The sequence below is a fragment of the Lepidochelys kempii genome, chromosome 4 (genome assembly GCF_965140265.1).
Source record: "Lepidochelys kempii isolate rLepKem1 chromosome 4, rLepKem1.hap2, whole genome shotgun sequence".
NCBI classification, from domain to species: Eukaryota; Metazoa; Chordata; order Testudines; family Cheloniidae; genus Lepidochelys; species Lepidochelys kempii.
The window spans coordinates 16,692,783-16,707,859 of record NC_133259.1 but is presented as its reverse complement, the minus strand read 5'-3'; the positions used below and the strand labels follow the sequence as shown (position 1 = coordinate 16,707,859).

The following is a 15,077-nucleotide window of genomic DNA, read 5'->3' as shown; positions in this document are numbered from 1 at the left end:
TACTTTGCATTTATATAACACTATACAGAAATTAACTCAGGCCTAGTCCACCGCATGATTTGCTCAAGGTGCAGCCATCCGTGCCCAGATAGTGCAGTGTGGTGTCATCCGCTAATGTAAGCTGGCCAAGCTGCCATTTGCACCAGGGAAACTTTCCCATTTGCACATGAGTAGTCCTAGCAGTACACCTGTGAGGCAGGTTAGGCACCTAATTCCCATAGGTTTCAATTTATTTATCAGTGAATAAGCTGACCCTTACTCTCTCTGGGCGTCAGATCCCCATTTTAAAGATGGGGGGAATATAGCACTTCCCTACCTCACAGGGATGCTGTAAAGTTTGTGAGATACTGAGACACTACAGTAACGGAGGTCACAGAAGTACCTAAGATACACAGCTATCCAATCAGCTCCTCCCTTAAGCACCTTTGTGATTTCTTCCTCCCACCCCAATGCGTAGGAAAAATCCCTGATCTAATCCATACAGCCATATTCCTTCAAATCTATTTAGACTCACCTCTGCTGCAAAGCCTGCAATACCCTGCCTATTGCTCATGACGAGTCAGCTGATGAGCTGTGACTGCCCCCTTCCTTCCTTTTCCTACTCCCTGACTCTTACTCCAGCCTCCATTCCTGCCATTTCTCACCCTACCCCAATAAAAAAATTAACCAGCAAAAACAACAAAACTTGCCACTACCAAAGCAGTGCTGATCCTTGGCCATGTTACTTGTAGATTATACCCCCATCACTTACCTTAGTTTGGGGTCTGATGCTGTATGTCCTCCGGGCCAGAAATGGTCTCATTCATGTCTATACAGTACTTGGCCCAATGGGGTCCCAATCCCAACTGGGGCTTTTAGGAGTTACTGTAATAGAAATGTTTACTGTGGCTACTACCACAGCTAGTGTGATGCCTGCATACCATGTTTGTAAATCCCTTCTGCATCTCCTATTTCAGGTATTGTGATTGTTTTGCAAATGGTGAATTCTGCAATAACTGCAACTGTACCAATTGCTATAACAACCTGGACCATGAAAATGATAGGCAAAAAGCAATAAAGGTAAGGGGTTTTTTGTTTCTCTCCTTTAAGGTTTGCAAAACACATTGTGACATGCTTTTCTATCTATTTCAATGTACGCAAGGCTGCTATTGAAACTGGACAGTTTGCTTCTTGTTTTACATCTCTATAGCTGGGATGAAAGTAGGCCGCCTTTTCCTGTTGGGTTGGGAGGAGAATGTGACTTACTTACTCCAGCACAGTCTTGGGTTTGTCCTTACTGCACTGGTGCTCTAGATCTTGCTCCCTCCATGAACTGTGACACACCTTTTGGATCTGCATTGATAGGCCTGCCTTGATAGAAACCCTGAAGCCTTCAAGCCCAAAATAGGGAAAGGAAAGGAAGGGGAATCAGACCGGCGGCACAGCAAAGGCTGCAACTGCAAACGATCAGGCTGTCTCAAAAACTATTGTGAATGCTATGAGGTAAGATGGGTTTCTTGCCTTGAAGAAATACATCGGCTTTTCTCCTTTCTAAATGTCACTCTTGCCCATTGCACTGTCTGTAATGAAAACTTTTAACTATTTGTAATTTCTCCAGTGCATACTAAGTGTATGAGCCAGCAATGGAGAATAAAATAATATTTTAGGCCAATCATGCTTTCTTTTGTTCTTTTTAGGCAAAAATCATGTGTTCCTCAATATGTAAATGTGTTGGCTGTAAAAACTTTGAAGAAAGCCCAGAACGAAAGACTCTGATGCACTTAGCAGATGCAGCAGAAGTAAGAGTCCAGCAACAGACAGCTGCTAAGACAAAGTTATCCTCCCAAATCTCAGACCTGTTAACTAGGCCAACCCCAGCACTGACTAGTGGAGGGGGGAAGTAAGTGAACACATTCCATTTTCTTGACTTGGCTTTAACACTGGTTTATATCTTGCTACTCTACTAGGGTGGATTTTCGCAAGCTAAGATTACTTCAGTCTTTGACATTTGTATTCATTCTTTAGGTTTTGTTGGCTAATGTTATTTAATATTTGTATTACCATAGCCCTCAGAGCCTTCAATCATACTTGGGGCTCTTTTGAGCGAGGTGCTGTACAAATGCATATTACTCTCTGTCTTCAATAATAGTGAAACCTTTCTGGAATATTTAAGACGTCTAAATTTGCAGTTGAGCTAATTTCATAGTTAATTGTCTCATCCCCGAATGCATCTAAGTGCTGTTGGCTGAAAAGATGTATAGTACATGGCTGCTGCCTAAACTATTAAAATACGTCCCTTACAGAGAAGAGAATTTATATAACAAGTTTGTCAGTCAAGATACACTGGATCATTATGACATTGAAATGAGTGCAAGTAAAATAAAATTTAAAAAAACAATTACAAGAGACTATATATACGTGTATCTGTGGTACAGAAAAACTGATTTGTGTTACATTGTAGCATTTGAGAAACAGTAATGAAAAACCCGCACCAAAATGTGTACAGAGAAGGAGACAGAGTTAAATTTACATGTGTAAACTTGAATTTGCCACACTTCTGTGTCTCTAACCATGTAACTTTAACATTCTCTTAATTCAGTTTTTAGCATCAATACAGGTAAAATCCTAATGTTAAATCCGTAAATTTGCAGTTTTCCTAGAGCTAAAAATTATATGGAAAATTATGCGTTCTCTATCGGTCTTCATGGCATTCTGCAGTCTGTCTCAAAATGTACAGAGATGGAAGCAGCAACAAAACTGTCAGCGTTGCCTCTGAGGAGTGATCTTCCTGCTTAGCTGTAGGGCTTGTTCAGTATTTTCAGGTTGGGGCAACCTCAGATGTACCCCAGAAACTGTGGAGCAGATTCATTCTGGTCACATCAGCCTGATTTAAAACTTTGAATGCGCTCTATCTCTGTTTGAAAGGGCATAATCCTAAAGTTAAATAATTGGATTCATGGACCATAGTACAGGGAAAATGGAGAGGTAAGCAACATTTTCCTTGTTTGACAACATGTCCAAGTATATATAGGTATTGCTATAGGGACTGTCTAGAGGGCTTCCTTCAGCTTCTGACTTTTCAGTGCTTCAGAGAGAGTTTTGTAGATCGTGCATGTGGTGTAGCTTACTGATGACAACAGTTAAGGTTTTTATTTCCATTTCAGATTGCCATTTACCTTTGTAACCAAGGAGGTGGCTGACGCGACCTGTGAGTGCCTGCTTGTGCAGGCCGAGCAAGCTGAAAAGATGGGCAAGTCAAAAGCAGCGGCGGAGCGCATGATCCTGGAGGAATTTGGACGTTGTTTGATGAGAGTCATTAACTCGGCAGGAAAGTCCAAAAGTGACCCCTGTGCCATGAACTGCTGACTCTTGCATAGGAGCCGTGGTAAATTGGACTGAACATGAAACTTAAGGCACAGGGACACTTTGGTTCACAGCAGAGGATTTAATACTATTTTATTGTTAATTTGGTGCTTGTTTTAAATTGACTTGCATAATGTTGAAACAAGAAAATCTTTTATAATTAGGAGTAGATTCTTTTAAATTTTAGCTAAATTCTCTTCTACTTATGACGATGCCTAAAGGTGAATTTTTCTTCCTGTTGTACAGCTTTTAACTTTCTTGGGTTTGGTAAGAGTTAGATGTTTTCTTCCTTCCCCCTTTCTCTAAGAAAATTGTCCAGAGAGCCTTTATAAATTATTATTATAATATATATTATTTACAATGTATAGAGTTGAATCACTTTGTTCATATGGAAGAATCAGACACTGGCAGAAAATTTTTTTGGTAGTAGCCCAAGAAAACAGTACATCTGTGGAGGAATTAATTCTGAAAGGAAATATATAGAAATGAGCATCTTCACAATACTGACAACCTACCAAATTAGAACATCACTCTACAACCCTGGAAGGCAATGGATCAGTGTTAAAGACCCAATTCAGCAAGGTCCTTAAACACAAATGTTAAACGTGGGCAGCTGAGTTTTTTGGACAGCTTACATGGTTAGCATTGTGTATGTTCTTAAAAAGCTTGATGAATCTGGGCCTCAGGGCACAACTTTTAAAATGGAAAGTATTTAAATTTTTTTTTAAATGATGACAGATTTCATTACTGGCTTGCTGAATAATCTAAAATGGAAGTTGAAGGACAGACGATGGGCTATACATTCAGAAAGAATTAAAAGCAATGCTGTAAAAGCAAGTTGTCCATCCAACTTTTATCATTAGATAAACATCAAGCAGCGAGATGCTGTTGTGCATCTAGGGCTCAATCCTGCAAGGTCCTGAGCATCTGAGCTTCTCATTGAAGCCAGAGAGGGTTTGCAGTCCTTAGCACCTCATAGGATAGAGCCCTTAAACTGGCAGAAAATGAGATATTTGTTATGTACATTTACACACAAACTGAGATTACTGGGTGTGAGGGAACCAGCCCTTGTGTTTTCCTGTTAGCACAGTTTTCATGTGGGATGGATTTCAAATTAGCTGCATCCAAGTTAATCAGAGAACATGTGTAAAGATCAGACTCTGCGTACAGCTGTGGACCTTTTTGATATCCCTTCTCTAATCCTGGAGACTCATTTGGCTTATTTTTTTAATAGTGTTATTTAGGATTGCAGTTTGAGCCACGACATGCAATTACACTGGTATGGACTCAAGGTCACCATCAAAAATAGATGCATCTGACCTTTTTGTGTGTGGGGAACAGGGAAAGAATCAAATCAGGTCAAATACAGTTGTGCATAGAAGACACTTAAGGATGGGAACTTTTTCTAGCATTTACTACGAACAGTCCCAAATCACATTTTTGGTAGTGTAGCACGTTTATAAACTGTTAAACCTGGTTAAGTAGCTCTAAATTTAATGAAAGGAAATAACCATGTTTAAATTCACAGGTATTTATTTAGTTAGGTATCTTAATTCTCTCTGTAATTATCAGAACAAGATCGATACTTTTATTTTCCAAAAGGGATTTTACATTCTCTCCATGTGGAACTGTGTGTATATATTCTTTAACAATATTCGTGTATATGTAGCAAATACACATACACACACCTGCGAAAAGGGAATCTACTATTCATTAAAAAGTTTTTTTTTTTTTTAATAATTAGGATCTGGATTTCTAAAATGTCAGTGCGATAACTTTAAATGTAGATAGTTCAGCCATTCATCTTACTTTTAGTAACTCAATATAGTATGTCCAGTAAGATTTGTATAAATGTAAATTAGTGTAAGTGGATAAAGTAATATCTAATCAAGTTATTTTTCAAACAGATTGCAATACACCTTCTTTTGTCTAGAACTAAATCCATGTTAATTTTGTATATATTCGATGTCCTATTCCAAATTGCACCTTTTGTGATGTGTATTTATATACAATGTGGAGAAAATGTTTGTGAAATTTTGGATTACACTTGTAGATTATGTATGATGGCATTGCTTGTAAAGATTTTGAAGGTGCAATCAAATACTCTCAGTTCTACTTGTTTTGAACAAGCTTTCTGAAACATTGAGCTTGTTTCCAAACACCCCCGCTTAGTATGTACTACATCATTTTTGTACTTCCTTAGCCATTTGCAACGAACTGCTGAACAAGATTTACAGTCAAGTTCATCCAGTTATTTTAAACAGATCTGGGGTGGGGACAAAGGTTCATTTTCTAGTTCTGTTTACACCTGAAAGTAGAAAGATTAAATTTATATTTACTAGACCAATTCAAAAAATACACTTTTCTATTCTGTAAAAAGTCGGCTAAATCACAAAGAAAAATAAACATTTATACTATTCTGTAAACATAATTTTTGCACTCTGTTCCTTTAGAGCTGGCAAGAACATTAACTGTTTTATTAAAGTACCTGATTTATTAATTAGGGGCCAGGTTGTCACTAAAGTTGCATTCACTAAGGCCCCAAATCAGCAAAGCACTTCCTTGTCATTAAGCATGGGATTAAATCCCATTGACTTCAATAGGACTAGAGCACATTCTCAAAGCATGTATGTGCTTGTATGCTTTTCTGAGTAAGGATGGACTTAAGTATGTGCTTAAGTACTCTGAAATGGGGCCAAAATAGATACATGCACTACCAGGTAATTGGGCCCAAAGTGTTATTTTTGTATTTAGTTAACTCTTCTGCATGAGCAAATCCAGGTTCTATCCCTGTGGAGAGTGAACAAACATAGTACTTGATCCAACAAACAGATCCATATGAATGGACTGTCATGCCCCGTCAGGATCCCACTGCTCTGTTCTGCCACTGCTTAATAAAGAGAGCTCTAGATATTAAATACTCACTCAAACACTTCATTAGAAGGGCAAAAATTTGCAACAAAAGACTAACCATGTCCTTGTCATGCATAGGAATAATCACTGTTTAGCAGACTTGCACCCTGCCTTAGAAAATGGGCTGAATGATTCTTTGTGCTCCTGAATGTAGTAAGGTGCTTTGGCAAACAGATTAATGTTAACATGTTACACACCATCGTCCTGCTTTGCAAAATAAGTGACTAAACTGCAGTTAAACAGGGCATTACTGTTTTATATAAAGCACCATATGCAAGGGCAGCTTCACTACAACAAAGTAACTGAATGAGGAGTCAGGAAAGTCCAGGCAACCACTCTGCCTCTTGGCGTGAAATCAGAGCCAATGAGTGGTGTTCTTCACTTTGTAAAAACGACTGTAGAATAAATGGGCTCCTTTGTGAACTGTATTGCTGGATAAATTAGTCTGATGCGATAGTTGTGAGGAGACTGTGTCCTGTTGCATGGATCATTTAATAGGGCCATATGACCACCAGAGTTTAACAAGCAGTTCAACACAATGGTGCTCTGTCTATGCCACTCAGCAGAAGCAGCAACAGAACCACTTGCCCTTCCAGCAAAGGAAGCTAAAAGGGCCTTTTGGAGCATCATCTGGTGTACTTCAAGGGACCTGCAGCATTTTAAGTGCATCAGCACTGCCATCTAGTACTGAGTCTTGGAAAGGCAAGAAAATTCACTGACTGTCTCGAAAAGTTGTGTATCCTCAGCAGTGTAAATATTTGTAAGTTTCCATAGCACTGTTCAGGTCATCCAAGGGAGACTGTCCTCAACTTAGCTGTTAAACTGCACAGGATATTTCTTTGTTCTAAGGTAGAAGAATGTACATTATAAAACTGTTTTATACACAATGATTTTTAGGCTACAGCTCTGCCACTCATACATAACACTTGGTAAGAACACAAGAATGGCCATGGTCCCTCTAGCTCAGTATCCTGTCTTCTGACAGTGGTCAATGCCAGATGTTTCAAAGGGAATGAACAGAACAGGGCAATTTATAGAGTGCTCCACAACCTGTCTTCCAGTCCTAGTGCCTAGCAGTCAGAGGTTTAGGGGCACCCAGAGCATGGGGTTTCATCCCTGATCATCTTGGCTAATAGCCATTGATGGACCTTGTCAAGGTTTCTTCCCCACTCTGAACTCTAGGCTACAGATGTGGGGACCTGCATGAAAAACCCCCTAAGCTTATTTTTACCAGCTTAGGTTAAAACTTCCCCAAGGTACTAACTATTTTACCTTTTGTCCCTGGACTTTATTGCTGCCACCACCAAGCGTCTAACAAAATATAACCAGGAAAGAGCCCACTTGGAAACATCTTTCCCCCCAAGCCCTACACCCCCTTTCCTGGGGAAGGCTTGATAAAAATCCTCACCAATTTGTATAAGTGAACACAGACCCAACCCTTGGATCTTAAGAAAAAGGAAAAAGCAGTCAGGTTCTTAAAAAAAGAATTTTAATTGAAGTAAAAGAATCACCTCTGTAAAATCAGGATGGGAGATACCTTACAGGGTAATCAGATTCAAAACATAGAGAATCCCTCTAGCAAAACATGAAGTTACAAAAAGACACAAAAACAGGAATATACATTCCATTCAGCACAACTTATTTTATCAGCCATTTATACAAAACAGAATCTAACGCATATCTAACTAGATTGCTTATTAATCCTTTACAGGAGTTCTGACCTGCATTCCTGCTCTGGTCCCAGCAAAGGCAACAGACAGAGAGAGAAAACCCTTTGTTTCTTCCCCCCCACCCCCAGCTTTGAAAGTATCTTGTCTCCTCATTGGTCATTTTGGTCAGGTGCCAGCGAGGTTATCTTAGCTTCTTAACCCTTTACAGGTGAAAGGGTTTTTCCTCTGGCCAGGAGGGATTTATAGGTGGTTAGCCTTCCCTTTATATTTATGAGAGACCTAACCTCCATGAACTTACCCAATTCTTCTTTGGATCCAGTTATGCTTTTAGCCTTTGAACCTCCTCTGGCAATGAGGTTCAGATTGACTGTGCGTTGTGTGAAGAAGTACTTCCTTTTGGTTTTTCGTAAACCTGCTGCCTATTCATTTAATTAGTTATCCCCTGGTTCATGTATTATGTAAAAGGGGTAAATAACACTTCCTAATTCATGTTCTTCACAACATTCATAATTGTATAGACCTCTATCATATCCCTCTTCAGTCATCTCTTCTTCCAAGCTGACAAGCCCCAGTCTTTTTTATCTTTCCTCATGTGGAAGCTGTTCCATACCCCTAATCATTTTTGTTGCCCTTCTGTAAAATATCAGAACCATTAGGAAAGGAATAAATAATAGGACAGAAAATATAATGCCACTATATAAATCCATGGTATGCCCACACCTTGAACACTGTGCAATTCTGGTCACTCTATCTCAAAAAAAGACATTAGAATTAGGAAACGTACAATCAGCTAAAATAAAGCAAGGAGAAACTGAATTGGAAAACGTATTGCTATACCTCAAGGTCAACTTATTGTTTTCAATAACATGCGTAAAGTCACAGCTACATAACTCTGGACACCTTCCTTTAGAGTTCTGGAAAACAAAACTTTTAATTCAGGCCTTACTTAATAATTGGCCTGCACAATCACACTGCCTTGTAGTGTCACCCTGTCATATCTCACAAACTACATTGGTTTGTCTGGGTAAACCTCCGAAAAACACTTAGTTATAACAGGAATCTACACTGGTGATTCAGTAGATGTTTCTCTTTCTTAGACTCGGTCTTGAAATCAGTGCCCCAGGACAGTTTAAGGCGACTGTGTGAGTGGCCATGCTCTATTTTGGATGATGTGTAAAATGGAGGTCATACCTGCTCGCAATCATTAAAGACACCTAGGGGAATCTTTAGGCAAGACAGAGGAGACACTTTACTGGTGTCTGACTAACTCCTAGCTGGGGTAAGTGTATTTTACATATCTAGACTTCTCCAACACTTTTTGGGATTGTTTGGGTACTCATGAGTACTAAAAGGGGAAGTGAATTCTTCACCTCCAGCCCTAATTTATTGTGTAAGTCACATTACCACGTGCTGCTAAATAGTTATGTTCATCCCTAGCTTTTCATGTCAGAGGTGAGTGAAATAATCACTGTGTCTTCCTCACTTCACAAAGCTATTGGGAGGGATAATTAAAGTTTGTAAAGCATTTTGAGGTCCTCAGCTGAAATCTTTCTGTTCATACACCACCCATCACCATGATGTTTGAAGGCCTTACCCATTTCTTAGTGAACATATGAAGTTCTCGAGTTTTCTGTTTCCATCATCTAGTCAACAGGAATTCCATTGTTTTCTCTCATGATGCTCATAACAGGGCCATCTGCCCTGTTAGTGGCTGGAGTAGGCAGGGACAAGGAGCAGCTGATCCTACTCCAGAGAGAAGCCCAGCAGGCAGGTGTTGGGAATCAGTGGCTGCAGCTGAACAGTACCTCAATTGACCCATGCTGTCAGCTGAGCAATATAAAGGCGGGGCCCAGCTCCCTGAGAAAGGGCACTCTCTTCCTTCGGTTTCCCCATTCTTCTGTAATCAGAGCAGCTGACTGTAGGCAGGGCCTGTTTGGTAGCTACCAGAGGCCCCCAGTCTGAACCCTTCACCAGATGGTTGTCTGTGTTACTTTTGCACATTTTTCTTTCTTTTTTTGTAAGAAGAATAAGCACAGCCCTGAGGAAAGCTGGGTGTGGCCATTTGTCCTCAGCTGATGATCAGGACCACCAGCCTATATGTAGTGAACAATGCAGGCATAGCTTGCCATTGCTCAGAGAGAAGCATGATCTTGAAACTCTCATGAAGTGGATGGGAGAGCAACAGCAGCTGCAGCAGATCTTACCATAGCAACAACATCAGCAGCTACAAATACAGCACCATTTGTTACAGCAGTAATTCAGGCTTCAGCTGTTGTCTTGGGTTGTCCACAACCACAGGTTGGTACAGGACATGGTATGTGACAGGGAGGAATCCTCATTAAAATGAGGACAGAAGATGACCTCTTTAATGGCTCAAGCAAAGCTGCCTGCTCCAGAGAGAAGCCCATCAGGCAGGTGGTGCGAATCAGCTGATGGAGCTGAGCAGTACTTCATGCATGGCCCATGTTCTCATCTGAACAACAGAAAGGAGGACCCAGCTCCATGGAAGGGTGGGGGAAATTAGGGAGCACACACTCTTATACCTAGAGCAGGAAGCTGTAGGCAGGCCTTGTGGATTCACCACCCCCACCCCCCAAATGGGGGGAAGGGCCTGCTCAGTAACTACCCTTCCCCAAATGGGTGTTTGTGTTACTTTTACACCTTGTTTATTATCTTCACAAAGAAATAAACGAGCCCTGCAGAAAGGGACAGGAACTAAGCTTGGCATGACTATTTGTCCCCAGCTAGTGATTAGGACCACAAGCCTACAATGCTATTAAGTGGGGGTTGTTCCTGGAAAGTCTTGAGCACCCTAAACTACTGAAGTCAACTGGACTACAAAGTATCCTGTATCTCACAGGATTGGGCCCATTAAAATGCAAATTACTTAATTTCCTCTTTGTGGGGAATTGTAACCTTAAAGGGAAAAAACAAAATTATACTGAAGAAATGAGAACCCAGTAGATGGAAATAAGCAGATGAATTTTAAACTGTTGTTTAGTACAAAACAGTACAGAATGGAGGGAGTCAAATAGCTAGATAGAGAAAGCTACTGGAAAGAGGAATTAATAACAAAGTTAAGAAAAGAGAAACAGTAACCTGCACTTTTATTATTTTGTGTATTTGTTAACAATATTAATATAATATACACACAACCTGAAGAACATATGTCTGATTCGCAGCAGGAGGCTATTACATGACACACTGCAGTTGTCAAATCTTGAGTCTTCGGTTTCCCCCCAAGTCCCAGGGCTGCTATGTATAGCTTCTTTCAAATGGACTTTTCCACCTTACCCACCTAATCAAATGTTAATCTCTTCGTTGCCCTTGAGGCCTTGTATGAGCCTGGATCTCATTTTGCCCTTCCTCACTCTCTTAACCCACCAATACTAGTCTTCCACCCACTTTCATTTCTTTCTCCCTCCCTTCTGCATGGTCAACAACAATAGGTCGGGCCTTCACTTCTCTGATGAGCTCTGCAAACACTAATCTTTGTCAGTCAAATACACATTTTTGACCGTCTTCCCCACATTTTATTAAGAGGAGGAAACAAGCAAACCAAAAGTTTCTCGCCAACACTTTGCACTAAGTCTCCTACTGGGTCCTGAGTTATTCTGTCTTTAGATTGCAAGCTCCCCAAGGCAGGATACCTCCTACACTGGCAAGCATATCTGCAGATATTAAATTACTTCCTAAATATTTTCAAGGATTATCTGGCCCACCCTGTATATAGTATTTTGTAGAATCCTGCATAGAGAAATGCATGACAAGTCTTGTTTTTTCTATCTATTCCATTCTATGACAGATCCCCTGCACCTGACCCTATTCCATCAGTTTTATTTCTTACCTGACTGACTTTTTTCCCATTGGGGTAGCCAAAATCAAGGTCCTTTCATCACTTCATGTTATCCTAATTCGTGTTCAGATTTAAGCACTTAAAGGAAGCAGTTTGGAATCCTTTATTTTTCTAATAAGCTGCCAGTGGAATTAAAGGGTGAAAGGCAGAGTGATTACATAATCAGTAAGTACAAGTAAAACATGTTGTTTCTAGTACAAATCTTTTTTTTTTTTTAATAGCTTTGTGTAAGCTGTTTTGCTGCTTAATTTTTTTTCTACAGCTCTATGGAGTTATCTGCTGCTATAGTACTCCATCAGTTCTTTCTCCCCAGCCCCTTTTCTAAACATGTATGAGGAAACTTTGTATTCATCATAGTCAGGGGCTAACAGCCCTACCCAGAGCCAGGCATAGCATAGGTAGGTATTCAGCAAGCTTCCCCACATAACTGCCAATGAACCTCAATGTGGATTTCCAGTAGCTTCCGTAATCTAGTCCTTTCATAGACATTGTTGTTCTAAAATAGGTTGTGGTCGTGCAATCTGCATAAATGAGAATTTAGGATGAGATCAAACTCATTTTCCACTTCTAACCCCAGGCATGACTAGAACCTAGTACAGTTAATCCTCCTAGGACTCCCCTTTATTAGCCACCGCTGGACGCAGTATTGCCAAGAGATCAACTGAAATACACCATCCCTGTTCTCCGACACTTGTGTTGCATAGATCAGACCTTATCTAAACATTACTCAAGGGGAGATCATTTAACAAATTAGTAAGAAATTATGGCACAGGAAAGATTTGGATAGATTTATAAGTCTTTAATGATGATGAAAATGGATGTTTCCTAGTCAACTTCTTCGATCCATGCCTTCCAGAACAGTATTCCAAACCCCATTCTTTTGCATGGTCAGCTCTGACATTTAAGTAACATTGCACTATGTTCCTTAACAATATTGTGTAGTGATTGGTGACACACAACTCCCCTTCAAATAGGTGATTGTTTAACTCCGAGAAAAGGTGACTCCGTTCAGATAACTCATATAAAATTTTCTGTTCTAAATACATATCCTGTTGCTTGAGGCTTAGGTTATAGTCTTTCACTCTTGCATGCGTTTTTAGGATTTGCTCAGAAATGCTCACAATCTGACGCACGCTCTCTGATGGCAAACTCCAGCTCCCAATCTTTTTAATGCACAACAGTGAACCACATTTTAGGATTTTTTCATCTGACGCAAAGAGAGAAGTGACACAGGCTTCACATCTTATGGCAGCTGCTAACTTCTCAGCAACACAGCCAGCTGTATAGGTGATGCTTTCTGCATATAGTGACAGATCTGTCAATGCATCACTCAGTGTACAGTTAAATGAAATATGGCCAGTATAGTAAATGTAGTCCATTGATGGAATTGCCCCACAACCCCGATCGTACTGAGAATGAATGGTATCAAGGGCCAAATCTGTCCTACGAACAATAGATACATCTAAGGTGTTCATGTCACCTAAAAGAAGATTCTGATGTAATCCTGGTGCCAAATTATACTTGGTCAGGAGTTTAGAATAAGCAGTCTGGAACATCATGCAGGTAGGGTTATCGCAACTAGCACATGCTTGTCTGAGGGTGCTGAGAAATAATTCCAGATGATCTAGGCTGAATGTGTAAGTCAGGAGGTAGCGGAAGGGCATGCTCTTTGGAAAGACATAGTTTGTGTAAAGCCATTTTAAGCTCTCGGCATTAAGCAAAAACCCTAGAAATCCTAATTTATGTTTACCTTTCAGAAAGTGTCTCCCCGAAGTGTCAGTTAACGCAACAAAGACACTTTTAGCCTCAGTTAAGAGGCGATGTATCTTGACATAATTTTCAGAGGACAAAGGCCCTTTTAATCCCGTTCCATAACAGCTTCTTCCATGAAAAATGTCAAACAGATAGCTCATCAAGCGCACAAATTTGATGGTCCCACTGCAGTTCTGAAAAGAAGGCAGGCCCAACAACTGGAGACATTCCAGCGTGCCAGTGACACTCTCACTGAACAGCTGTGCTACGTAGTTCACCCTCAAGTGACAGCTTTCACTATTTCTGGGTCTTCCTGACAATCGGTCACTAATATACAGTAATTCCTTCTCCTGCAGAGTCACTAGGTCCACTATGTGTTGCCAATGTGCTGTTTCATTAATGAACTGTATCCTATTAAAGCACTGAAACACGTTTCTTATTAACTGGAGCATATGGCAAGCATCAAAGAAGTATGTGATCTGATGAGTGGCACTGTGAGGATGCTGAAAAGTGCACTGCATGTTGTTGGCATCAATACGTATGCCCAATGCCTTTGCCAGCTCAACACCGTGAGCAGTGGCCGCAGACGTCACAGAGAGAACTCTGACACCTATGCTGGTCAGCTTGCTGATGGTCTGATAAAGCAGCTGAGCTAGTAAATGGCCAGTGGTTCCATTTACAAGGAAATAACCCAAGGGAGCTCTCCAGTGACCAAGAACACCTACTGCCATTAGGACTACAGCTTCTGAGGCCAGTGGCGCTTCATCAGCATCAAGTGCTCCTGCACCTACGTCTACAAACCCAATCAGACGTCGAGTCACAGGGTCCCACTCCAGCTGTTTCTTGAGAGCCATACCTTCGATCATCAGTGAGCAGTACTGGTATGCCTGTTCTCCTTGCTCTACTCTCTGCTGAAGGTGAAAGAAAATCCTGTTGCTGAAGCCTGGACTACCTTCATCATTAGACAACCAACTGGAAGACAGAAGATAGAAATAATTAGGAGCTATAATCTAAGGGGGAAAAAAGAAACTATTAACAGACTTTAGGACTTAGTAAAGTGCTGACAGATTTTTAATGCAAATTAATATACATAGCATCCATTTATAAAGTAATAAGGCTTACCTGGATGACACACTTTGCAACCTGAAACATACCAGTACTTTCCTACAGTTCAACTTTCATCCTCTCCTCCATTTGCCTGATGCTCTGGCATTCTCTCCAATGTCTCCTCTATTGCCTCTAATTACTTTCATATATATATGTTTTTTCATGCTGTCCTGTATGCTTGGAACAGCTCCTGCCTTATTTCCCCTTCACACTTAGTACATTTGCTTGGCCTTCCGTCATAACATAGGAATTGCTATACTGAATCAGACCTGTCAATAGCTCTTTGAATCTTACTAAATTCTCAAAGAGTTCTACAATCTATTTGTACACAATATGTATTTCCTTCTATAAGTTTTGAATTTGTACTGTGTGTCCCCTTGCTTTTGTGTTGCATGACACATCTAATCTACTTCCTCTATAACATTTATAATTTTATA

The 15,077-nt window shown here is 40.4% G+C and overlaps 2 protein-coding genes across 9 annotated transcripts in view; one reads left to right on the top strand and one right to left on the bottom strand.

Moving 5' to 3' along the window:
- Positions 1 to 5,773, top strand: part of LIN54 (lin-54 DREAM MuvB core complex component) — a 63,470-nt gene extending 57,697 nt beyond the window's left edge. For 5 of the 6 annotated variants that reach the window (XM_073340514.1, XM_073340516.1, XM_073340517.1 and 2 more), the window contains exons 11-14: positions 957 to 1,059; positions 1,345 to 1,482; positions 1,677 to 1,879; positions 3,144 to 5,773. In XM_073340514.1, the coding sequence (XP_073196615.1) occupies positions 957 to 1,059; positions 1,345 to 1,482; positions 1,677 to 1,879; positions 3,144 to 3,345 (646 nt within the window). In that variant the 3' untranslated portion in view covers positions 3,346 to 5,773. The remainder of the gene's footprint in view (positions 1 to 956; positions 1,060 to 1,344; positions 1,483 to 1,676; positions 1,880 to 3,143) is intronic. The other variant, XM_073340518.1, reaches the window with a different exon arrangement.
- Positions 1 to 15,077, bottom strand: part of THAP9 (THAP domain containing 9) — a 28,474-nt gene that overhangs the window by 4,311 nt on the left and 9,086 nt on the right. Inside the window, exons 5-6 of one of the 3 annotated variants that reach the window (XM_073340512.1) lie at positions 14,390 to 14,505; positions 5,570 to 7,099 (exon numbers count right to left, since the gene is read on the bottom strand). In XM_073340512.1, coding sequence (XP_073196613.1) covers positions 7,041 to 7,099; positions 14,390 to 14,505 — 175 coding nt within the window. In that variant the 3' untranslated portion in view covers positions 5,570 to 7,040. Of the gene's footprint in view, positions 1 to 5,569; positions 14,506 to 15,077 lie in introns of those variants that run through there. The other 2 variants (XM_073340511.1, XM_073340510.1) reach the window with 2 other exon arrangements.